The following is a 26612-nucleotide window of genomic DNA, read 5'->3' as shown; positions in this document are numbered from 1 at the left end:
CTGTTCTCTGTGGGGCGGCCACGGGAAGCAGAGCCAGACCAAACGAGCGTCATCCTCAGTTTAGTATGAAGGATTCCGGCGTTTTAAGTGAGAGCACTTTTAAAGTTAGATTTGCACCCTGATGTTGTCTTGAGGGTCACAATATAATAGAACTTGTCATATAGCTTAAGTGTCAGTTTTTTCACCAGAAATAAGCAGCGTTTATCTCAGCGGTTTCACTTTGGTGTGTAATCTTGAGACCGGCTATTCTAAGTTCAGCCCACAGTGTCCTATCTCTCTCATTTTTTATTTCTCATTTTTTATTTATTTTATTTGCAAACTCTTGTCTTCCCTAATGAGTCACACCTGTGTACTTATCTCATGCCAGGCTGGCATTTTTAGATATAATAATCCATTTAACCCTCACCCCAACCCTATAAAGCAGATATTTTTTATTATCCCTGGTTCACAGATAAAGATAGTGAGGCACTGAATATTTTGCCCAAAGTGAAGGCAGGATTCTCACCCCAACAACCTGATTCCTGAGTTCATGCTTTTAGCCATCACACATTATGTTGTGTCTTGAGAGCAGGTTTTTCCTCTGAAGGTGGACGTTGTCTTTCAGCCCCTGTATTCCAGATAATTCCATGATGCTTTAGTATTTTAATGGCTTCTGGGATTGACTACTTTAGTGCTACTTGGAACTTGGTCTGTGTTGTTAATCATAGAAGCAGTGGGATAGAAGCTAAAGCTAAATTGATTTCATTCATTACCCTTTTAAACTCAGTTGTGAGATACTACAGACTATTTAGCTTTAAATTGCATTTCAGAAGTAGCATGAATGGTAATATATTTCAGCTCGAGTGGAGTTTACTCCGTAATAATTGTGTTCTGGTTGTGTTCTGATAAAATTGGTTTCTTTGTGCACATAGCAATATTAATGTGGCTCTCTTGGAAATTTTTCAAAGATAAGAAGCCAATGGTTTCTTCTCTCTAGCATGCCCACACATGTACAAAGGTAATCTTTCAGTCACTTACTTCACACGGGTGAGCACTATTACATGCCAGGGACTGATATATAAGTTATCATATTTTGTGTAGGTTGGGGCTCATTGCCATTTTAAAATGGACTTTCTCTTTATGGGAGGGGTTGATTTCTGTTTAAATTAATTGCCGCATTCCTGCTATGTTTGCATACTTCTTTTCAGGAGCATGTCATTTATAAACATGTAGTAATCTGGTATATTCTCTGTAGTCCAGTCAGCTTTCATTTATGCCAGATTCTTTGTTAAGGGTTCTATAAATGGCATAAGACCTATAGGTCCATTTTAAATCCATAGGCATTAAGGGAAAAACATTATCAGGTGGCACTAGTGGTAAAGAACACGCCTGTGCAGGAGACAGAAGAGGCGCAAGTTCGATCCCTGGTCGGGAAGATCCCCTGGAGGAGGGCATGGCAACCCACTCCAGCATTCTTTCCTGGAGAAGCCCATGGACAGGAGCCTGGTGGACTACAGTCCATAGGGTCGCAAAGAGCTGGACACAGCTGAAGCGACTTAGCACTCATTACAACTACTATACTATATACATTCTAAGATGTGCATTGTCTTCACATTTTAGCATCTCTGAAGTGAAGATGCATTTTGCAGTTGCTGGCATTATGTGATTACAACTGGCAACATAGGCATATCTCATATTTACACTGGAAATTCGTAGCTGCTGCTGAAAAACAAGTATCACAAGAATGCAAGTCACACAATTTTTTTGACTTCCCACTGCATATAAAAGTTATATTTATGCTATACTGTGGTCTTTTAAGTGTGCAATATCATTATGTTTAAAAACCAATGTACATGTGCTAATTTAAAACTATTGCTAAAAATGCTAATCATCATCTGAGCCTACAGAGAACATACATGTTTTTCATTGATCTTTCAGTCACTTTTCACTATAATAAATACAATTGTAACAGTTACATACAATAAGACTGTATTGGAAAGGCCATCGTTGGGAAACTATGCTTTTTGACTGTATTAAGGCTAAATGTATGGTTTCATTTATTCTCTATGGTATGTTTTTTCTAGAAGTCGTTTGTATATAAATATATTTTTGTAGCTAGACTACTTCAACTCTTTACGTAGCATAAAGAAAGCATAAAGCATAAAGAAAGGAAAAATGTGGTCTGTTGGCCTTAAATCTGTTGTTTGGCAGCTGAATTCATCAGTTTTCTCTTAACTGACCGCTAATGTTTCCTCTGGCAGTGGGATGAGCAGTTTCCTGCGAAACTCTTATGTTCCAGAACTCAGGGCCCTTCACCTTGACTCCATTGGCTTCCTGCTGTTTTAAAGCATAAAGGCCCCATCTCTGGGGGGCTGTCAGGCCCTGCAGTTTTCCTGTGCTCTCCCCTAAGACTACCCCTGCGCTCTGGGTCTGCTTCCCACACTTGATGTTCCCCCGCCTCAGGGAAGCAGTCCGTCCTCCGCTCTGGTTCGCATCCTTTCTTTGCTCACCTTTCTCTTAGAGAGAAATGTTTCTCTGTCCTCATGTTGACTGCACTTCAGCTGGAGGATCCGTGTTTTGCTCACCACTGCATCCCTGTGGCCTAGCACATGCTTGGCACTTGATGAGCGTTCCAAGAAAATGTGTTGAATGAACAATTTTATTTTTTAATCTTTTGTTTTATAGAGCAGAGGGGTTTATAGGTAGGGAGTCGGTAGTATCAGAAAATTAACCTGAATATCTAGACTTGGTGCCCTGGAGATTTTTCAGCCTTAGCTATAACATAGTTATTTGGGAAATATTTTAATATTCATCATTCTTTTTTGTTGGGATTCCTTTGAAAACAAGTTAGAACTTTGCAATATCCGGTAGCGTGGGCTTCTGTTAAGGAGAAGCAAGCATATCAAGTAGGTTTTTATCATCCTTTTGAATGTACAGTGATTCAGCATGAGTCGATATGGGAATTTATAGAAATGGGAAGCTTGGTATAAACTGTTCTCTCACTGATGTTTATTTTAATTTCAGGACGTGGTCCAAGACAATTCCTGGGAAAGTTGAATTCTTCTCTAGTGAGGGTTCAGACACTTCGATCTCAATTCCAGTAGTGCCACTACGGGGCGTGGATGACTCCTACCCACCCCAGAAGAAGTCTTTTATGATGCTCAAGTACATGCATGACCACTACTTGGACAAATACGAATGGTTTATGAGAGCAGATGATGATGTTTACATCAAAGGAGACCGTCTGGAGAGTTTTCTGAGGAGTTTGAATAGTAGTGAACCCCTCTTTCTTGGGCAGACGGGACTGGGCACCACGGAAGAAATGGGGAAGCTTGCTCTGGAACCTGGTGAGAACTTCTGTATGGGGGGGCCTGGCGTGATCATGAGCCGGGAAGTTCTCCGGAGAATGGTCCCACACATCGGCAAGTGCCTCCGGGAAATGTATACAACCCACGAGGACGTCGAGGTGGGAAGATGCGTCCGAAGGTTTGCGGGGGTGCAGTGCGTCTGGTCTTACGAGGTAAGAACAAGAAGAAAATCTGTTGATTTTGTCATTAGTTCTGGACCAGTCATAGGAAACTATGAAAATGTCCTCCTTAACGCTTAACAATTGGTACAAAGTTTTTATATATATTTTACCTTAGTTCTTTTGAGTTCTCTCTTATTACCTTTTCTCTTAGTTTTTAAATTTACCTTCTGTACTTTGGTCCTAAAATTTTAGTTAATGATGGCATTTGGGACCCAAAGAAAAGGGTTAATATAGGTCACAGTGATACTTCCATGATTTTCCCGAAGATTCATTTAATCTGACTTCTGATTCTGCAGATGTGATTTGCAAGCATGTCCTTTTTCTTCCAAAGGCCTGACTTCTCTCATCTGGTCATGTTGACCCACACTGTTTAGAGACTTACATGTTTTAAATTCATAAAATGAGTAATGATGTAAAACAACCAGTAGTATTTGGGCTTGCATTTATTTTAAACCTTGATTTTTTTACAATTGTTATTATCTGGAAGTTTGCAATATAGTTTTCCTTTCAGAATAGGCAATTTATGAGTTATATTGATACATAAGTACAATTTTTTGAAGGAAACCTAGTTGGAGATGTTTTCTTTTTAATAGTTCTGGAGAATATGAGTTAGCTTTTGACTTTGCTGTTTTTATTGGCAGATGTGCACCTCTTGCCTGCAGTTGCAGGATGTGATATTAGTCAGAATGGAAAAAATTATTTAGGTTGTGTTGTGTTTAGATGGATAAACTACTGATAGTTGTGAGGCACAGAGGGAATTGCTAGACTTTTGCCAAAGAAAAAGAAACGCAGCTTCAGATGTAAACCGTTAGCCTGTCTTCAGAGTTAATTTTCTAAAGTGCTTATGTGAAGAAAGAAATGGTGTTCTTGCCTGTACTTGTCTTTCCCCTAGGCTCCTTTTGAAATGTCTCCTAATCATACTGTTTCTTTTGTTTGAACTTTTAGGGAAGTGGACATTTTGAAGTATACAGGAAGTAGTCTTCCTACAGTTTCCAGTTATAAAAGATGCCTTTTAAATCAGAATGCCATCTGAGTGAACCCTGTGATCTCTCTCTCCTCCCCTGCCTCCCCGTCCACCGGCTGTTGCTCCCTGGATCTAGGGGGGATTCTGTTTTCATGGATTTTTGCTGCTAGGAAAGCTATTTAGGAATTTCTTGGGAGTTTTAAACAAAATACAGCTGACAGTATTCTTGCATTATCCTCATCCTTAATTAAGTAGACTCATTGGAAAAGACCCTGATGCTGGGAAAGATTGAGGGCAGGAGGAGAAGGGGACGACGGAGGATGAGATGGCTGGATGGCATCACCGACTCGATGGACATGGGTTTGGGTGGACTCTGGGAGTTGGTGATGGACAGGGAGGCCTGGCGTGCTGCGGTCCATGGGGTCGCAAAGAGTCGGACACGACTGAGCGACTGAACTGAACTGAACTGAACCTTAACATGTTTCGTTATGCTTAAGGTGTGTAATGCTCTCTGTATTTTGGAGTGGTTTTTACTGCCCCTGACCTCTGAGAAGCTAGCCTTCTCGCTAGAAATGTAGAGGGTAGGCCTGCCTTTGAGATGTGCCATGTGCGTGCTGAGTCGCTTCCGTCGTGTGTCCGTCTTTACGACCCTCCGGACTGTACCGCACCAGGCTTCTCTCTTCATGAGGTTCTCCAGGCACGAGTACTGGAGTGGGTTGCCATGCCCTCCTCCAGGGGATCTTCCCAACCCAGGGATCGAACCCATGTCTCTTATGTCTGCTGCATTGGTGGGCGGGTTCTTTCCTGCTAACACCACCTGTTAAGCAAGTCTGTCTTGGTGTTGTCACACTGTTAGATCTTATATGCTGCTAGATAGACACCAACAGTCAGCGTCTTGAGTTACCAAGAACTTAGACCTAACATTAATGCCAAGATAGAGGGAGAAAGTATTATCCTGAGGTTGTAGGGGTTGGGAGTCAGTTTGAGGGGCTGTTTCTCTTTTTATGATGTGATCACCAGAGTTTTGTAAGGCCTGAAGTGAGGGTGCTGGAATCCTCCCATCTGTATACTTGGAACTGCTGGTTAGACGTGATGCTTCTGGTCACTGACCTTATTAGAAAAAGGACCTGGTGGGGGAGGAAGCCCCTTCTGGGTCACTGCTTGTCCCTGCCCAGGGTATCCCAGGTCACCTTGGATGCTGGCCCCACTTCTCTGCATTTCTCTAAAGGCTGATGACAATTTTTTCTAGATACTGCTGGCTTGGCCTCCACAGGGCTTACACCAGATGACTCTCCTTTTGTGGGAGAATATCTTTTACCCAGGCCTTCCTTGGTGGCTCAGAGGTAGGGAATGTACCTGCCAATGCAGCAGACTCGGGTTCGATCCCTGGGTTGGGAAGATCCCCTGGAGGAGGAAATGACAACCCGCTCCAGTATCCTTGCCTGGGAAATCCCATGGACAGAGGATCCTGGTGGGCTACAGTCCATGGGGTCCAAAGAGTCAGACATGACTGAGCAACGGAACAGCAATCTTTTACCAGCGTGTAGCTTGTCTTTTCACTTTAAATATGGTATTTTTAATATATGCAAGTTATGAATGTAAGTGTATTCTGATTCATCATTCTTTCCCTGTGTGGTTTGTGCTTTTCGTGTCTTAAGAAATTCTTCCCTTCCTTGGGTCACAAGAACTTTATAAGTATTCTTCTGTAAATTTAATTTTACTTTTCACATAGAGTTTATCACTATCATTTTTAAGAATTCTGTTGAGGCATTTACCACTTTGTTAGACCTTTGGTTTCTTTTCTCTTTCCCTTTATATAGGGTTTTAAGCAGTTCTAACCTGAGAAGTCATTGGAATTTATTGTTGTGTTCACCATAATCCCCTCATGTGGATGAGGAACTTTTATTAAACTTTCTGTAAAATCTAGATTCGCTCACATTATGAGAAATTATTGAGGTGTACTCTTATATTAAAGACAATTATATTAAGCTTTGGATCTTGGAAGGTACTGTTATAAACCTAGCCAGAAGGTGTAAATTTTTTTTTTTTTTTTTCCTTTTTGCAAGTCCCAAATAATGCCTTGGGATTACACTTACATAATTAAAGTGGCTCCTCAGAAGCAACTGTCATAATCAAAATTCAGATTCATTTCTACACTTGTTTTGACTTTTTTTTTTTTTTGCCATGCCACGCAGTACATGGGATCTTAGTTCCTTGACTGTAGATCAAACTCGTGACCCCCTGCATTTGAAGTGTGAAGCCTTAACCACTGTACAACCAGAGAAGTTCCTGTTCTGTCTATTATTAGTGGCTCATTCTTAATACATGACTTTAAAAACTTTATTTGGCAATCATTTTAATTTTACAGGAACATTACAGGAATTAAACAAAAGATGCAGGCCTGCACCCCGAGTAGCCTGTGAATGTTTTACTCACTTGTGCCGACATTTGCTATATTCCCATTTACCCCCCTTTCCTTCCAGCACAGAGACATAGACGCACTCAGCCACCATTCAAGGGTAGCTTGCTTTGTGGCCCTTTACTTTAAACAGTGTCAGTGTATTTTGACTACAAATACAGAAATTCTCTTACACCACCACAGTACAGCTTAAGTAAATTAAACATAATGTCTGTAGACTCAGCAAAGTCCCAGTAACATCTCTTCCTTCTCCATTACAGCCTCCATCCTGGGGTCAGGTATTCCACTTGGTTGTCATGTCTGTTTAATCTGGGATGTTTGCACAGCCTCTTTCTTTGTTTTTCATGACCTTGGCATTGTCAAAACATGGTTTTCATAATGAAAAAAATGTGACTTAAATATAATAAACCGTTAGATGGTTTTTAGTAGTCCTCTTCAAGGTTTGTTAAAACCTCCCACTGAGAGGACCTCGCAGCAGGTGTGGGCCTTAAGGCTGGTGATGCTGGTGGAGAAGAGTTAGGAGGAGCTCGCAAGCCTGATTCCCTTTGTCACATAGGGTCGGTATTGCTAACTCATTCTTTTCTTAACAAACATGATTGAACAGTTTGAAATAGTGAATCAGTTTGAAACAGTAATTTATTTAGGCAAATATGTGACATATTATACCACACACTACTCTTTTAATAGGAGGGACAAAAAGAAAGTTGAGCCAGGTAACCCATTCATTTTCATTTCTTACTGAGGTACATGTTACGCCTCTGGAAAAGCGCGCAGATCATAACTAAGTGCAGAGCTCAGTGGGTTTTGGCAAATTGGATACAGCTGGGTAACCAGCATCCAGATCTTTCTTGTATTATTTTAACTCATTGTTTGACTAGTAGTGAATGTGTTTGGGGTAGAAAATAATCATTACCAATGAAAGTTAGTAACAGGAATAGAATAGCAACTTAAAGTGAAAGTCAAAGGCACTCAGTTGTGTCTGAGTCTTTGCGACCCCATGAACTATAGAGTCCATGGAATTCTCCAGGCCAGAATACTGGAGTGGGTAGCCTTTCCCTTCTCCAAGAGATCTTCCCAACCCAGGGATCGAACCCAGGTCTCCCGCATTGCAGGTGGATTCTTTACCAGCTGAGCCACAAAGGAAGCCCATTTTTAGCAACTTAAAGATCTTTTTAATAGTTAATGCTGTCACGTGGTGCAAAATTCATGCATGCAAAGGGCTTACAAAGATAAGTCCTCCCACCTTTATCTCCAACCACTGGGTTCCCCCAAAAGTCACTCACTGTAGTGCGCTTTTACAAATACACCCTATGCATTGTTCCTTGTTATTCAGTCCCTAAGTCATTTCTGACTCTGCGACCCCATGGACTGCAGCATGCCAGGCTCCTGTGACCTGTATAGGGAAGGGAAGGAAGGGAAGTCGCTCAGTCGTGTCCGACTCTTTGCGACCCCGTGGACTGTAGCCTACCAGGCTCCTCCGTCCATGGGATTCTCTAGGCAAGAATACTGGAGTGGTTTGCCATTTCCTTCTCCACAGGATCTTCCCGACCCAGGGATCGAACCCAGGTCTCCCGCATTGGAGGCAGACGCTTTAACCTCTGAGCCACCAGGGAAGTCCTGGTGACCTGTATATAAGCAGTTAAGTTTGTGTATCTTCCCCCTTTTATACAAATGGTAGCATGCTTTACATACTATGCACATCTTGCTACTCTACACTTACACGTCTTGGAAGATTTTCAGTTTGGTACACAAAAAGCGTTACCTTTTTTTGTGGCATTCAGGCTATTTCTAGTTTTTTCTAGCAGTGTTTCTAATGTTTCCCAGTCTTTTTCACATCATGGCACACATACTGAGGCAGCTGCCTCTAGAGGGCTCCTGCTACCCCAACCCCTAACGCTCTACGCGCCCCCCACAAACCCAAAGGGGTTGTTATTTGGCACATCCTGAACTGTTTGGGGATACATCAGTATACCAAGACCATTAGTTGTGATGTCTGAGTTAACTGGTTAAGTGTTTGTTAAGGGAAATTGGTAGGAAATTGCAAAAGAAGGATGCAAGATGAATGGCCTTTTTCTCTCTCAGAGACTTGAGTTTAGGAGATAAAAATATCTATGTTCATGAAATAGTTGAAAAAAACTTAGAAGTATAAAACCTTGTGATGCTGATTTTAAAAGTATAAAACAGAGAAAGTAAGATCTATGATGTTCTTTTTTAGAAAGGCGCATCACAAAGAGAGATTGGAGTTTAGAGCAAACTATGTGAAAAGAGGAGTTCTTCTGTGTTAGTCTGACTGGTTTTTAAAGGAATATTGAACATCCTTGCATCAGAAGCCTGAGTTTTTTTCCTTTCATCACAGAAGAAATAATATTTCTTAACTGCTAATTGTCATAGAGCTGGTTGTGTTATGTTGGGATGCCTTCCTCATTCCTTTAGGCTGCCCCTTAACCTTACCTGCCCAAGAACCAGGCACGCTTCTACATGGCTAGATGCTCAAATACTGAGCAGGAGTGCTGCCTGTTTCCTCGAGGCAGAACCCCTTGTGGTGTTATACTGAGTCGTCTTCTTTTGCTTTGGCAGTTTGGCAGTTCAGTTTCCAAGCCCTGATAGATTACCTTCTAATCTATTAGCACCCCCAGAAGAAGGCTACTGTATAAGGACTGTGTCAGTTGTGAGTGGAAAGGGCATGAAAGGAAGTGAAAAATAAGAGAAAATGCAGCTCTGACCTGCACCATAGTCTGAGACCAAATATTATGTTACTGATTTCTTCCTAGTTTCATTCAATATGGTTGGAAAACATGCTTTGTATTTCCAGTTTTAAAAACTTGCTTAGTCTTTTTTATGATATCAGATGTGGTAAACCCTGGACAATGATCCACACTCACTGGAGATTCTGTGCTGTTGTCTGTTACATCTGGTGGGTTTTTATGCTGATCAAGTCTATTTCCTTGTTTGTCTGGCTGGTTGTTCTATCCATAACTGAAAGTCAGATATTGAAGTCTCCAGTTGTGTTGTTGGATTGTCTATGCTTCTCCTTTTTATTATGTCAGTTTTTGCCTCATACATTTTGGGCCTCTCTTGTTACGTGCATTTATGTTTATAACTGTGATATCTTCATGATGAATGACTCTTTTTATCATTATGAAATCTCTTCTTTTATCTTTAGTAATAATTTTTGTCTTAGTTCAGTCACTCAGTTGGGTCCACCTCTTTGTGATGCCATGGACTGCAGCATGCCAGGCTTCCCTGTCCATCACCAACTCCTGGAGCTGGCTCAGACTCACGTCCATCGAGTCAGTCATGTCATCCAACCATCTCATCTCTTGTCCCTTTCTCCTCCCACCTTCAATCTTTCCCAGCATCAGGGTCTTTTCCAATAAGTCAGGTCTTCATATCACGTGGCCAAAGTATTGGAGCTTCACCATCAGTTCTTCCAATGAATATTCAGGACTGATTTCCTTTAGGATGGACTGGTTTGATCTCCTTGCAGTCCAAGGGACTGGCAAGAGTCTTCTCCAACACCACAGTTCAAAAGCATCAATTCTTTGGCACTCAGCTTTCTTTATAGTCCAACTCTCACATCTATACATGACTACTGGAAAAACCATAGGTTTGACTAGATGGACCTCTGTCAGCAAAATAATGTCCTTCTTTTTAATATGCTGTCTAGGTGGGTCATAGCTTTTCTTCCAAGGAGCAAGCATCTTTTAATTTCATGGTTGCAGTCACTGTCTGCACTGATTTTGGAGCCCCCAAAAATAAAATATGTCATTGTTTCCTTTTTTTTCCCATTTTTTGCCATGACATGATGGGACCAGATGCCATGATCTTAGTTTTCTGAATGTTGAGTTATAAGCCAACCTTTTCACTCTCCTCTTTCACTTGCATCAAGAGGCTCTTTAGTTCTTCTTCACTTTCTGCCATAAGGGTGGTGTCATCTGTGTGTCAGAGGTTATTGATATTTCTCCCGGCAATCTTGATTCCAGCTTGTGTTTCATCCAGCCCAGCGTTTCTCATGATGTACTCTGCATATAAGTTAAATAAACAGGGTGACCATATACAACCTTGATGTACTCCTTTCCCAATTGGAAACGAGTCATGTTCCATGTCCGGTTCTAACTATTGTTTCTTGACCTGCATGCAGATTTCTCAGGAGGCAAATAAGGTGGTCTGGTATTCCCATCTTTTAAAGAATTTTCCACAGTTTGTTGTAATCCACACAGTCAAAGGCGTTGACCTAGTCAATAAAGAAGAAGTAGATGTTTTTCTGGAACTCTCTTGCTTTTTCAGTGATCCCAGCAGATGTTGGAAATTTGATCTCTGGTTCCTCTGCCTTTTCTAAATCCAGCCTGAACATTTGGAAGTTCATGGTTCACGTACTGTTGAAGCCTGGTTTGGAGAATTTTGAGCATTATTTTGCTAGTGTGTAAAATGAGTACAATAGTGCAGTAGTTTGAGCATTCTTTGGCATTGCCTTTCTTTGGGATTGGAATGAAAACTGACCTTTTCCAGTCCCACGGCTATTGCTGAGTTTTCCAAATTTGCTGGCATATTGAGTGCAGCACTTTCACAGCATCATTTTTTATCGTTTGAGATAGCTCAACTGGAATTCTATCACCGCCACTAGCTTTGTTCATAGTGATGCTTCCTAAGGCCCACTTGACTTCACGTTCCAGGATGTCTGCCTCTAGGTGAGTGATCACACCATCATGGTTATCTGGGTCGTGAAGATCTTTTTTGTACAGTTCTTCTGTGTATTCTTGCCACCTCTTCTTAATATCTTCTGCTTCTGTTAGATCCATACCATTTCTGTCCTTTATTGTGCCCGTCTTTGCATGAAATATTCCCTTGGTATCTCTAATTTTTTTGAAGAGATTTCTAGTCTTTCCCATTCTATTGTTTTCCTCTATTTCTTTGCACTGATGACTGAGGAAGGCTTTCTTATCTCTCCTTGCTATTCTTTAGAACTCTGCATTCAGTTGGGTATATCTTTCCTTTTCTCCTTTGCCTTCTGCTTCTCTTTTTTTCTCAGCTATTTGTAAGGCCTCCTCAGACAACCGTTTTGCCTTTGGCATTTCTTTTTCATAGGGATGGTGTTGATCACTGCCTCCTGTACAATGTCACGAATCTCTGTCCATAGTTCTTCAGGCACTCTGTCTATCAGATCTAATCCCTTGAATCTGTTTCTCACTTCCACTGTATAATTGCAAGGGATTTGATCTAAATCATATCTGAATGGTGTAGTGGTTTTCCCTACTTTCTTCAATTTAAGTCTGAATTTGGCAATAAGGAGCTCATGATCTGAGCCACAGTCAGCTCCTGGTCTTATTTTTGCTGGCTATATAGAGCTTCTTCATCTTTGGCTGCAAAAAACATATCAGTCTGATTTTGGCATTGACCATCTGGTGATGTCCATGTGTAGAGTCTTCTCTTGTGTTATTGGAAGTGGGTGTTTGCTATGACCAGTGCGTTTTCTTGGCAAAACTGTTAGCCTTTGCCCTGCTTCATTCTTTACTCCAAGGTCAAACTTGCATGTTACTCCGGGTAGTTCTTGACTTCCTACTTTTGGATTCCAGTCCCCTGTGATGAAAAGGACATCTTTTTTGGGTGTTAGTTTTAGTTCTTCATAGAACCGTTCAACTTCTGTTTCTTCAGCATTGCTGGTTGGGGCATAGACTTGGATTGCTGTGTTTTGAATGGTTTGCCTTGGAAACGAACAGAGATCATTCTGTCGTTTTTGAGATTGCATCCAAGTACTACATTCTGGACTCTTTTGTTGACTTTGAGGGCTACTCCATTTATTCTAAGGGTTTCTTGCCCACAATAGTAGATATAATGGTCATCTGAATTAAATTCACCCTTTCCAGTCCATCTTAGTTCGCTGATTCCTAGAATGTCGACGTTCACTCTTGCCATCTGCTGTTTGACCACTTCCAATTTGCCTTAATTCATGGACCTAACATTCCAGATTTCTATGCAACATTGCTCTTTACAGCATCAGACTTTACTTCCATCATGTCGCATCCACAACTGGGCGTTGTTTTTGCTTTGGCTCTGCCTCTTCATTCTTCCTAGCGTTGTTTCTCCACTCTTCTCCAGTAGCATATTTGACACCTACCAACCTGGGGAGTTCATCTTTCAGAGTCATATCTTTTTGCCTTTCATACTGTTCATGGGGTTCTGAAGGCTAGAATACTCAAGTACTTTGCCATTCCCTTCTCCAGTGGACCATGTTTTGTCAGAACTCTCCACCATGACTCATCCATCTTGGGTGGCCCTACACGGCGTGACTCATAGTTTCGTTGAGTTAGACAATGCTGTGATCCATGTGAGCAGATTCATTAGTTTTCTGTGACTGTGGTTGCATTCTGTCTGCCCTCTGATGGAGAAGGACAAGAGACTTATGGAAGCTTCCTGATGGGAGAGACTGACTGAGGGGAAAACTGTGTCTTGTTCTGATGGCGGGGCCAGACTCAGTAAATCTTCTATCCAATTTTCTGTTAATGGGCGGAGCTGTGTTCCCTCCCTGTTTTTGACCTGAGACCAAACTGTGGTGGAGGTGATGAAGATAATGGTGACCTCCTTCAAAAGGTCCCATGGAGGCATTGCTGCACTCAGTGCCCCTGAGCCTGCAGCAGGCCACCGCTGACCCACGCCTCCGCCAGAGACTCCTGGACACTCATGGGCGAGTCCTGGTCAGTCTAGTGGGGTCACTGCTCCTTTCTCCTGGGTCCTGGTGAGCACAAGGTTCTGTCTGTGCCCTCCAAGAGTCTGCTTCCCCAGTCCTGTGGAAGTTCTATAATCAAAACCCATTGGCCTCCAAAGTCAGGTTTCCTGGGGTTCTCAGTCCGTTTGCCAGATCCCCAGGTTGGGAATTCTGTTGTGGGTCCTAGAACTTTCTTAACAGTGAGAATTTATTTGGTATAATTGTTCTGCAGTTTGTGGGTCACCTGCTCAGCGGCTCGATGGTTGCATTAATGGCGACCTCCTCCAAAAGGGCTTCTGCCCCAGGCTGTGTTACCCAGGTCTGCTTCACCCAGAGCCCCTGCCTCTGCGACAGGCCACTGCGGACCTGTACCTCCGCAGGAGACACTCAAACACTGAAAGGCAGGTCTGGCTCAGTCTCCGTGGGGTCTCTGGGTCCTGGTGTGCACGAGGTTTTGTTTGAGTCCTCTGAGCGTCTCTGGTGGCTATGGGGTTTGATTCTAAATGCGATTTCGCCCTTCCTACCATCTTGCAGGGGCTTCTCCTTTGCCCTTGGATGTGGGGTATCTCTTTTTGGTGGGATCCAACATTCTCCTGTCAAAGGTTGTTAAGCAGCGAGTTGTAATTTTGGAGTTCTTGCAGGAGAAGATGAGCGCAGGTCCTTCTACTCCGCTATCTTGTCTAAAAGTCTCTTATCTAATATTAGTATAACCACTCCGTCTCTTTTGCATGGTACCTTTAGTTCCATCCTTGCTCTTTCATCCTGTTTGAGTCTTTGAATCTAAAGTATGCCTCCTTTATTGTTGGCCAACAGAAGGATAGCAGGAAGGGGTGGTTAGGGAGTTTGGGACTGACATGTACACACTCCTGTATTTAATAAATGGATAACAGGGACTACTGTAGAGCACACAGAAGTCTGCTCAGTGTTACGTGGCAGCCTGGATGGGAGGGGAGTTTTCTGGGAGGATGGATACATATGTATGTATGGCTGAGTCCCTTTGCTGTACACCTGAAACTATCACAACAGTGTTAACTGGCTTTACCCCAATGCAAAATAAAAGTTTAAAAAAATAGAGAGTATCTAGTAGAAACCATATAGTTGGATCATTTTTTAACCCATTTTGCCATTACGCTTTTTGATTGGAGTGTTGAACTTATTTATATTTAATATTACTGATAAACTGAACTACCGCACAATTGCACTCATCTCACACACTAGCAAAGTAATGCTCAAAATTCTCCAAGCCAGGCTTCAACAGTACGTGAACTATGAACTTCCAGATGTTCAAACTGGATTTAGAAAAGGCAGAGGAACCAGAAATCAGATTGCCAACATCTGTTGGCTCATCAAAAGAGCAAGAGAGTTCAGAAAAACATCTATTTCTGCTTTATTGACTATGCCAAAGCTTTTGACTGCGTGGATCACAACAAACTGGAAAATTCTTAAAGAGATGGGAATACCAGACCACCTGACCTGCCTCCTGAGAAATCAGTATGCAGGTCAGAAAGCAACAGTTAGAACTGGACATGGAACAACAGACTGGTTCCAAATTGGGAAAGGAGTACATCAAGGCTGTATATGGTCACTCTGCTTATTTAACTTATATGCAAAGTACATCATGAGAAACGCTGGGCTGGAGGAAGCACAAGCTGGAATCAAGATTGCCAGGAGAAATATCAGTAACCTCAGATATGCAGATGACACCACCCTTATGGCAGAAAGTGAAGAAGAACTAAAGAGCCTCTTGATGAAAGTGAAAGAGGAGAGTGAAAATGTTGGCTTAAAACTCAACATTCAGAAAATTAAGATCATGGCATCTGGTTCCCAGCACTTCATGGGAAGTGGTGGGGAAACAGTGGAAACAGTGACAGACTTTATTTTTTTGGGCTCCAAAATCACTGCAGATGGTGATTGCAGCCATGAAATTAAAAGACGCTTGCTCCTTGGAAGAAAAGTTATGACCAACCTAGACAGTGTATTAAAAAGCAGAGACATTACTTTGCCAACAAAGGTCTGCCTAGTCAAAGCTGTGGTTTTTCCAGTGGTCACGTATGGTTGTGAGAGTTGGACTATGAAGAAAGCTGAGCACCGAAGAATTGATGCTTTAAAACTGTGGTGTTGGAGAAGACTCTTGAGAGTCCCTTGGACTGCAAGGAGATCCAACCAGTCCATCCTAAAGGAGATCAGTCCTGGGTGTTCATTGGAAGGACTGATGCTGAAGCTGAAACTCCAATACTTTGGCCACCTGATGCGAAGAACTGACTCATTGGAAAAGACCCTGATGCTGGGAAAGATTGAGGGCAGGAGGAGAAGGAGATAGAGGATAAGATGGTTGGACGGCATCACTGACTCAATCAATGGACATGAGTTTGAGTAAACTCCAGGAGTTGGTGATGGAAAGGGAAGCCTGGCGCGCTGCGGTTCACGGGGTTGCAAAGAGTCTGACACGACTGAGCAACTGAACTGAACTGACTGAGGATTTATGTCTCTCGTTTTGCTGTGTGTTTCCTACGTCACATCTTTTTTGTTCCTCCATGCCACTTTCTTTTGTGTTAAATGCACATTTTCTATACATTTTCACTCTCTTGTCATTTCTTTTTCTTATTTTTTGTTATTTCTTAGTAGTCACTGTGAGTGTTAGCGGTTAACATATTAACTGATAAAAACCTCGGTCAAATTAATTCCAGCTTAATAACAGTAATATACAAAGTCTTTGCTTCTGTATAGCTAATTCTCCCCTCGGTCCTTCATGCTGTTATTGTATGGAAATTATATATTTCTATGTAATTATGTATGCCGATTGAGGTACATTTATAATTATTGCTTTATGCAGTTGTCTTTTAAATCAGAATAGAGGAAAAAAGACTTAGCATTTTAAAAAATGCATTCATAGTATCTTTTGTGTTTACCTGTGGAGTTACCCTTAATGGACTTCTCATTCGTGTGTATGTGTGTTACTGCCCCGGGTCGTTCTGTTTCCATTTGAAAGACTTCAGTGTTTCTTGAGGGGGCGAGGGCTGCCGCTGCCGGGGGTGGCCCGGTCACCACCACGAAAAGCAGCCCCTGCTCCGTGCAGCTGGAGAGAGCCCGCGCGCAGGGCTGGAGACCCAGCCCAGCCGGCAAGTAAATGAAGACGCTCCTGCAAGTGAGGTCTCCTCGGGCTCCGCCGGACACGTCGGGTACTGACGGTTCCCTGGAGTGCGGCTGTGAAGATCGTGCAGCCCCATCCTGCCTCCTTCCGTGGCTGCCAGGCCGCTGGTTTTCACCGTGATGGTGAACTGTGGTTTTCAAATGTAACACATTGCTGGGAATCTAAAAAGGGAAATAGGGCAAGTGATAATGTCACAAAACTCACTGTTCTTACCAAAATTTGAGTTATTCTTGTAGAAATGCTTCCTGAATTACTGCAGACCTTTGACTAATATTCAGAGTCCTGAAAAGAATGCCTGAAAGAATTTTGGGGCATATGTTTTTGCTTCCATGAGGGCTTCCCAGGTGGCATGAGTGGTGAAGAACCTGCCTGCCAGTGCAGGAGTCATGAGAGATGCAGATTCAATCCCTGAGTCAGGAAGATCCCCTGGAGGAGGGAATGGCAACCCACTCCAGTCTTCTTGCCGGGGAAATGCCATGGACGGAGGAGCCTGGCAGGCTATGGTCCATGGGGTCACAGAGTCAGACACGACTGAAGCAGCTTCACATGCCTGCATCCAGGTGGCTCGGTGGTGAAGAATCTGCCTGATCAGGAAGATCCTCGGGAGGAGAAAATGACAATGCCCTCCAGTATTCTTGCCAGGAAAAGCCCATGGAGAGGAGTGCGGTGGGCTACAGTTGATTGGGTCACAAGGAGTCGGACACGACTGAACGACTAATACTTTCTCCTCATAATAACAGTGTGTTCTTGGAATCTCTGTTTGCTTTTACTATTTTGAGAATACTGTTCTCATGGAACAAATCACAGTTTACCTGAAATGAAGAAGTCAGTTGCTTTGAACCTGTAATCATTTTCGTGGCAAGATGAAACCTTCTATAGGTACTTAAACACCTCTGAAATGGTTTCACTGTTTGATATAGCAGCGTCTTGTGGTTGTGAGGTGTGGGTCTAAAGCAAATAAATACATCTTCATGATATTCACATTTGGTAGGAGTGTGTTAAAGGTATTCTAGACTTTATATATTAACTACTTTTCTTACTGGAAACTCATAACAAGGCATATTTAACTTAATGTTCAGCTGACAGGAAAGGGCTCCTAGCAACATTATCAGGAGATGGGCTCCATATATCCTTTTCTTTATCTTACAGTACAGCAGAAGAGCATTTCCTGTATAGTTGAGAAGATTGAGATCATAAAGATCATCACCCCAATTCTTGTAATAAACTGACAGCCTGTCTTCTAAATTGTATCTCTGTATTTACAAGCCATTTTTAGATAAGAGTAAAATGAGCTCTAAAACTTACTGTCACTATGTGAAAATGGACTAATCTATGCGAAAAATACCTCATTACCTAATAATAATAAGCCAGCAGTAATCCAGGGCAAATAGTATAAACCACACAGGAAAGTGTGGAGGGCCTGTGGAACAGTTAGAATGAGGCAGGGTGACTTGGGGGACAGTGTGGAGGGGGCTTGCCCTGTCTGGGTCACCACCTTCCCTAAAGATGGCTGGGTTTCTGGACTGTTGGGAGCAGTTGGGAAGGTGTCCTGTCACGTCTGGGTGTGGTCTCAGGGTGGCAACAGCAAAGGTTTCTAAAGCTGTCAATTCCAGCAATCTCCCAGCTCACCCCCCTGCCGCTACATTCTCCTGTTTCTTCTCTACCTTTGTGTTTCTCTTCCTGCTGCTCTGGTAGGTTCATCTGTACCACTCTAGGGGGCTTCCCTGGTGGCTCAGACAGAAAAGAACCCGCCTGCGGTTCAGGAGACCTGGGTTCTATCCTGGATCAGGAAGATCCCCTGGAGAAGGGAATGGATACCCACTCCAGTATTCTTGCCTGGAGAATCCCATGGACAGAGGAGCCTGGCAAGCTATAGTTCATGGGGTCATAAAGAGTCCCACATATGTGTGTTAATATATGATATTTGGGGATTTTTTTCTGACTTAACTTCATTCTGTATGATAGACTCTAGGTCCATCCAAATCTCCCCACAGATGACCCAATTTCATTTATTTTTCTGGTTGAGTAATATTCCAGTGAGCATTGGGTTACATGTGTCTTTTTGAATTATGGTTTTCTCAGGGTATATGCCCAGTAGTAGGATTGCTGGATCATATGGTAGTTCTATTTTTAGTTTTGTAAGAAACCTTCATACTATTTTCCACAGTGGCTGTATCAATTTACATTCCCCCCCAACAGTCCAGGAGGGTTCCTTTCTCTCCACACCTTCTCCAGCATTTGTTGTTTCTGCATTTTTTTTGATGATGGCCATTCTGATTGGTGCGAGGTATTAACTTCATGGTAGTTTTGATTTGCATTTCTCTAATAATGATGGATGTTGAGCATCTTTTTTCATGTGCTTCTTGGCTATCTGTATGTCTTCTTCAGTGAAACATATATTTAGGTCTTCTGCTCACTTTTTGATTGGGGTGTTTGTTTTTTTGATATTAAGCTGCATGAGCTGTTTGTATATTTTGGAAATTAATCCTTTGTCCACTGCTTTGTTTGAAAATATTTTCTCCCATTCTCTGGGTTATTATTTCCTCATATGATTATGGTTTCCTCTGCTGTGCAAAAACTTTTGAGTTTAATTTAGGTTCCATTGCTTATTTTTCTTTTTATTTTCATTACTCTAGGAGATGGGTCATGAAAGATCTTGCTGTGATTTATGTCAAAGAGTGTTTTTCCTATGTTTTCCTCTGAAAGTTTTATAGCTCCCAGTCTTCCCTTTAGGTCTTTAATCTATTCTGAGCTGTACTTTTGTGTATGGTGTTCTGGTTTCATTCTTTTCAATGCAGTTGTCCAGTTTTCCCACCTCCCTCTATTGAAGAGGTCGTCTTTTCTTCATTATATATTCTTGCCTCCTTTGTCACAGATTAAGTGACCATTGGTGTGTAGGTTTGTCTCTGGGCTTTCTAACCTGTACTGTCACCTGGATTCTGTTTTTGTGCCAATACCATACTGTTGATTACTGTAGCTTTGCGGTGTAATCTGAAGCCAGGGAGCCTGGTTCCTCCAGCTTTGTTTTTCTTTCTCAAGATTGCTTTGGTTATTCAGTGTCTTTTGTGTTTCCATACCAATTTTAAGATTTTTTTTGTTCTAATTCTGTGGAAACTGGTGTTGTTGATTTAATAGGAATTGCATTGAACCTGTAGATTGCCTTGGGTAATATGGTCATTTTCACAGTGTTGATTCTTCCAATCCAGGAGCGTGACATCTCTCTCCATCTGTTTGTGGCCTCTTTGGTTTCTCTCAGTGTTTTATAGTTTTCTGAGTACAGGTCTTTTGCCTTGTTAGGTAGATTTGTTCCTAGGTATTTTACTCATTTTGTTGTAGTGGTAAATGGTAATTCCATTGCTTGTCTGTAAACCTTGTGATTTCTCTTTCAGATCTTAGTAGGATCAACGAATCTTGGTTGTAGCTTTTTTCCTTTCATCACTTCAAATGTATCCTGACACTCCTTTCTGGCCTGCGGGGTTTCTATTGCAAAATCAGCTGATAACCTTATTGGGATCCCTTTGTATATTATTTGTTGCTTTTCTCTTGTTACTTATAATATTTTTCTTTGAATTTATTTTTTGTTAGCTTGATTAAAGTGTGTCTTGATGTGTTTCTCCTAGAATTTATCCTGTATGGGACTCTCTGTGCTTCCTGAAAGTGAGTAGCTATTTCCTTTCTGATGTTAGGGAAATTTTCAACTATAATCTCTTGAAATATTTCCTTAATGCCGTTTTTTTTTTTTTTTATTCTTGTAGGACCCCTATAATTCGAATATTGATATGTTTAATATTGTCCCAGAGATCTCTGGGAGAGTGTCGTCCGTTCTTTTTATTTCTTTACTCTGCTCCTTGGTAGTTATTTCCACCATTCTGTCTTCCAGCTCACGTATTTGCTTTTCTGCATCAGTTATTCTACTGTTGATTCCTTCTAGTGTATTTTTCATTTCAGGTATTGTGTTGTTCATCTCTCTTTGTTCTTTAGTTCTTCAAGGTCTTTGTTAAACATTTCTTGTATTTTCTCAATTCTGGCCTCCATTCTGTTTCTGAGATTTTGTATCATTTTTACTGTCATTACTCTGAACTCTATTTGAGGTGGGTTGCCTGTTTCCTCTTCATTTATTTGGTCTTGTTGGTTTTTACCTTGCTCCTTCGTCTGTGACATACTTTTTGGTTGTCTGTCTTTTTTGATGGGTACAGTTGTTTGCCATGACGTTTCTAACAGTGGCGTTTGCAGGCAGTTTGCTACAGCCAGGTCTCAGTACCTAGATGGGACCTCACTCTGATTGATATTCTAGGGGGTTTGCAATTCTCGATGAGTTCAGTGGTTTGGACTTGGTGCCCTCACCACAGGAGCTCAGGCCTGACCCCCAGCCTGGGGACCAAGATCTACAAGCTGCGTGATGTGGCAAAAGAAAAGAAAGGACGGTACAATAACAAAAGAATAGAAAACAAAATAAAGTTATAAAAATTAAAAATATATTAGGAAAAGTAAAAATATAAGTGAAGCAACTACAGCAAAGTAAAACAGGAACAGCAGAAAAAAGAAAAAGGGGGCAGGGAAAACCAGCCAAAAGTAACACAGCAATAACAGTGTAAAAAGTAAAAGTAAAAAATTATTAGAAATAAAAATATAAATGAAACAACAACGTAAAACAGAACCACAACCCAAAAAAAGAAAGGCCAGAAAAGACCTTTGCTGTAGGGGGGTCTTACAAGTAGCTGAGTAAAGAAGAGAACTGAAAGGCAAAGGAGAAAAGGAAGTGTATACTCATCTGAATGCAGAGTTCCAAAGAATAGTAAGGAGAGATAAGAAAGCCTTCTTAAGTGAACAGTGCAAAGAAATAGAGGAAAGCAATAGAATGGGAAAGACTAGAGATCTCTTCAAGAAAATTAGAGATACCAAGGGAACATTTCATGCAAAGATGGGTACAATAAAGGGCAGAAATGGTATAGACCTAACAGAAGCAGAAGATACTAAGAAGAGGTGGCAAGAATACACAGAAGGACTCTACAAAAAAAAAAGGTCTTAATGACCTGGATAGCCATGATGGTGTGGTCACTCACCTAGAGCCAGACATCCTGGATTGTGAACTCAAGTCGGCCTTAGGAATCAATACTAAGAACAAAGCTAGTGGAGGTGATGGAATTCCAGCTGAGCTATTTCAAATCCTTAAAAAATGATGCTGTTAAAGTGTTGAACTCAATATGCCAGCAAATTTAGAAAACTCAGCAGTGGCCACAGGACTGGAAAAACTCAGTTTTCATTTCAGTCCCAAAGAAGGGCAGTTGCAAAGAATGTTCAAACTACCACACAACTGTATTCATTTCACATGCTAGCAAGGTAATGCTCAAAATCCTTCAAGCTAGGCTTCAATATGTGAAGCATGAGCTTCCAGATGTTCAAGCTGGATTTAGAAAAGGCAGAGGAACCAGAGATCAAATTGCCAGCATCCATTGGTTCAGAAAAAGCAAGAGAGTTCCAGGAAAACAATCTACTTCTGCTTCATTGGCTACACTAAATCCTTTGACTGTGTGGATCACAACAAACTGGAAAATTCATAAAGCGATGGGTATACCAGACCACTTTACCTGCCTCCTGAAAAACCTGTATGCAAGTCAAGAAGCAACAGTTAGAACTGGACATGAAACAATTCACTGGACTTGTTCAAAATTGGGAAAGGAGTACATCAAGACTGTATGTTGTCACCCTGCTTATTTAACTTGTATGCAGAGTACATCATGTGAAATGCCAGACTGGATGAAGCACCAGCTAGAATCAAGATCGCTGGGAGAAATATCAGTAACCTCAGATACGCAGATGACACCACCCTAATGGCTGAAAGCGAAGAGGAACTAAAGAGCCTTTTGAAGAAAGTGAAAGGAGAGTGGAAAAAAAAAGTCAGCTTAAGACCCAGCATTCAAAAATCGAAGATTGTGCTATCTGTTCCCATCACTTCATGGCAAATAGATGGGGAGACAATGGAAACAGTGACAGACTTTATTTTCTTGGGCTCCAAAATCACTGCAAATGGTGACTGCAGCCATGAAATTAAAAGATGCTTGCTCCTTGAAAGAAAACTATGAAGAACCTAGACAGCATATTAAAAAGAAGAGACATTACTTTGCCAACAAAAGTCCGTCTAGTCAAAGCTATGGTTTTTCCAGTAGTCATGTATGGATGTGAGAGTTGGACTATAAAGAAAGCTGAGCCCTGAAGAACTGATGCTTTTGAACTGTGATGTTGGAGAAGACTCTTGAGAGTCCCTTGGACTGCAAGGAGATCCAACCAGTCCATCCTAAAGGAGATCAGTCCTGGGTGTTCATTGGAAGGACTGATGCTGAAGCTGAAGCTCCAATACTTTGGCCAACTGATGTGAAGAGCTGACTGATTGGAAAAGACCCTGATGCTGGGAAAGATTGAGGGCAGGAGGAGAAGGGGACGACAGAGGACGAGATGGTTGGGTGGCATCACCGACTCAGTGGACATCACTTTGAGCAAACTCTGGGAGATACTGAAGGATAGGGAAGCCTGGCGTGCTGCAATCCATGGGATCACAAAGAGTCGGACACGACCGAGCAACTGAACTGACTGTAGAAGGTGGAAGTTAGGCAGCTCGGGACTTTGGTGTAGGCAGGGTTTAGGATGTGTTTGGGGCCTAGACTCAGGACCCACAGTGCCAGAGGGGGCCTCAGAGGGTGAAGATTGGGCCTGGGCCCTCAGCAGGCCTCCTAGGGCCCAGGTGGGAAGAGGAGACACTGACCAAGTCCCCCTGCTATCTTCTGCCCTCCCACTGACACCCTCAGTGCTCGTGGGCCCCTCTTGGGATGGAAACCCCTGCCCAGCTGCGCCCGGGGCACAGGCCCCCTCCCTGGCCTCTGCTTTTCCGCCCCTCTTCCTCCCCACCCACGTGCTACCTGGTGGCTCTGCCCCCATCCCGTCAGGTGTCTGTGGTCCACAACCAATGCCTTGTAGGCGCCCAGGTTGTGCGGAGATGGGAACTCTGCATCCTCCTAGTCTTCCACTGTCTTCTGTTAATTGTTCTCCGTGTTCATGTTTAAGAACTGTCGGTGCCATTTATTTGCCCTTAAAACATTTCTCCTGATCCAGTGTGTTTTGAAACTGAGTAGAGACTGTAGTTGTTGTGGTTCATTGGCATCATCTCCTTAGCCCCTGGGGAGAGCTTTGTCCTGGCTAGTGGAGAACACGGCAAAGGACTTTAGGCTTGTATCTTCCCAGTAAGGAACTTACAATCCAGTTGGTAGGGAAGCCAAGCTTGGCACACAATAGCCTCTCATCATTTATGTTGGGCAGGCTAGTGCTTTATATATATTTTTCCTTTCTTCCCTTCGCTAAGCCATGTTAATTGCAATCTGGCAGATAAAAAGTCAGTGGTGACGAGTGCTGGTCAGCAGTAAATCCTGACTAAATGCGTCTCTGTTAGATGCAGTGATGAAAATTAAGAACTTTTGGGCAAAGATTAAATGGACAAACACTTTAAAGCTAAAAGTCAATGATATTTTAAAATACCATTTTTTGTCTCTGCAATTTTTGATTTCACAAATATCTGTTTATGTGTTCTGATTGTAAATCTTTCTCAAGGCTCAAGATGTCTTCTTTTTTTTTTTCTATTTTAAGCCTCAACCTTTGTTAGTTGCTATGAACCATAACTTGAGATTTGTTTATCAAACAAATTTCAGTTTAAAAAGGTAGTTACAAAATATTTATTCATCACTGTGGTGGTTTGGGGCTTCCCAGGTGGTGCTAGTGGTAAAGAACCCTCCTGCCCATACAAGAGACTCAGGTTCGATATCTGCGTTGGAAAGATCCCCTGGAGGAGGGCACGGCAACCCTCTCCAGTATTCTTGCCTGGAGAATCCCATGGACAGAGGAGTCTGACGGGCTATAACCTATAGGGTTGCCAAGAGTCGGACACGACTGAGGCAACGTAGCACATGTGCATGGAGGTTTTAACAGTCACAGATTATTTATAACCTTCCCTCCTGGAGGTGGAACTTAATTTCCCTCCCCTCGCCTGTGGGCTGAACTTGGTGACTCATTTCTAAATGAATGGAGTAGGGAATAGAAACAATAGTGACTTCATAGTAGAAACACCTGGCATACCAGGGCGTGGGATGTGATGAGAAAGCTCTTCACCACTGCCTTAGTCCTCCGTCAGAGTTGTGAGAAAAGATCAGACAGACCAAGCTGAGGAACATACCGTAAAATATTTGGCCATGATCACGAAAAGAGAGGAAAGACTGAGGAACTGTCCCGGAGTGGAAGGGACAAAGGAGATACGGCAACTGAATGCAGTGTGGGTTCCTTGGTTGGAAGAGAAAAGGGACATTGGTGGGAAAAACTAACGAAATCTGAACAAGGCCTATAGTTTAGTTAATGGTGGATTAATGTTACTTTCTTAGTTCTAATATGTGTTGAATAGTTACATAAGGTGCTAACACTAGAGGAAGCAGGGTGAAGAGATGGGAACTCTCTCCACTGCCTTTACAACTGTGCTGTAATTCTGAAATTATTTCAAAATAAAAAGCAGTAAGAACCCATTGATAATTTATTTGGACACAGAAGTGAGGTTGCCGTCTCTGCCACTGTGTCACATTGACTGCCCAGTGCCTTGGGGAACCGGGTAAGGTCATAGAAGACCTTCTGTGAGTCTTAAGTATCAGGCAGGATGTGATTTTTAGCTTATTGACTTCTAGGAAATCTAAGACAGAAAGACCTTTGTTTGAGAGGACTGCAGACTTTTAACCCTCATAGAGAGCTATCATTGGAGCAAGCTTATAATGTACTGTGTTATTACTGTAAGAAATTTGTAATGGTACCGTTACAGCAGAACTTTTCCCTGGCTTAAAGGAATCTTTCAGCATTCACTCAACAATTTAACGCTAGCACCCTTGCTGACGTCATCGTGTTTAACCCTATAGTGTTCTGCTTCTGTTTCTGTTTGTGAACCTTTGCAGGGATTAAATCAGTACCAAATTATTTTCTTTGATGTCTGGCATCATTATTTCAAAGATTTTTTTTTTAATTCTTTCAAAACAATTTTTCTTTTGATAAATACTGTAGGAACTACTTTTCCTTTCGTATATGTTAGCATCTGTGCATTTCTCTTCAACAGGAACACTCATTTAAAGACAGGAGGCTTATTTTTATTTACAACAATGTGGTTTATTTGAGGCAGAAAGATGAGTCCATTCTTAATTCTTTCTTAGCACCCAAAGAACACTTCTGTTTGCTTTTTAGGTTTTTATAAGTTGTTTCTGTAATCATTTAGAATTCTGGTTGTTTTATTAGGATCAGGTGGTATGAGATCCCAGATGATGCAAGCATACTTAAATTTTTCTTAGTGGTTAATTCATTAGAAAACTATCTGCATGACCGTTGTGTGGCAGGCCCTATTCTAGAGGCTGGGGTTGCAGCAGTGGGTACAGCAAAGCACTCGTGAAACATTTACTCCTCTTTGGGAACATCGGAGAATAAGGAAACGAATGCACAGTGTCAGGTGGTGCTCAGCCCTCTGAACAAATACAAGCATGAGAAGGGGGTCGAGTGATGGACGGTGGAGGAGTGTTGGTCCAGCTGAAGGGTAAGAAGCAAGCCTTGTTATGTATGGGATGGGTCATCTCCAGCAGATGGAATGGGGTGTGCAAAGCGCTGGGGCAAAGAATGTTGCATGGTTAGGTCTAGTGGCCGGAGCGCATGCGTGAGAGGCCAGCTCCTGTAAGGCCTGCCCACGGTTAGGGCTCTGGGTTCCATGTGAGTGATCTGGGCAGGCCCTCTGGGTTGTGGGGAGAGGAGTGCAGCTTGTTGGTATATCAAAAGGATTCCTCCGGTTTGTGGACGAAGAAGAAG

The 26612-nt window shown here is 42.2% G+C and overlaps 1 protein-coding gene across 2 annotated transcripts in view; it reads left to right on the top strand.

Annotated features, from left to right (window-relative positions):
• CHSY1 (chondroitin sulfate synthase 1) overlaps positions 1–26612 on the top strand; it is an 85536-nt gene that overhangs the window by 13886 nt on the left and 45038 nt on the right. For both annotated transcript variants that reach the window (XM_081551389.1, XM_081551388.1), the window contains exon 2: positions 3004–3499. In XM_081551389.1, coding sequence (XP_081407515.1) covers positions 3134–3499 — 366 coding nt within the window. In that variant the 5' untranslated portion in view covers positions 3004–3133. The remainder of the gene's footprint in view (positions 1–3003; positions 3500–26612) is intronic.

The sequence above is a fragment of the Giraffa tippelskirchi genome, chromosome 12, assembly GCF_054371585.1.
Source record: "Giraffa tippelskirchi isolate mGirTip1 chromosome 12, T2T-mGirTip1v1.2.pri, whole genome shotgun sequence".
NCBI classification, from domain to species: Eukaryota; Metazoa; Chordata; class Mammalia; order Artiodactyla; family Giraffidae; genus Giraffa; species Giraffa tippelskirchi.
The sequence above is the reverse complement of the archived record's forward strand: the minus strand, read 5'-3'. Positions and strand labels throughout refer to the sequence as shown.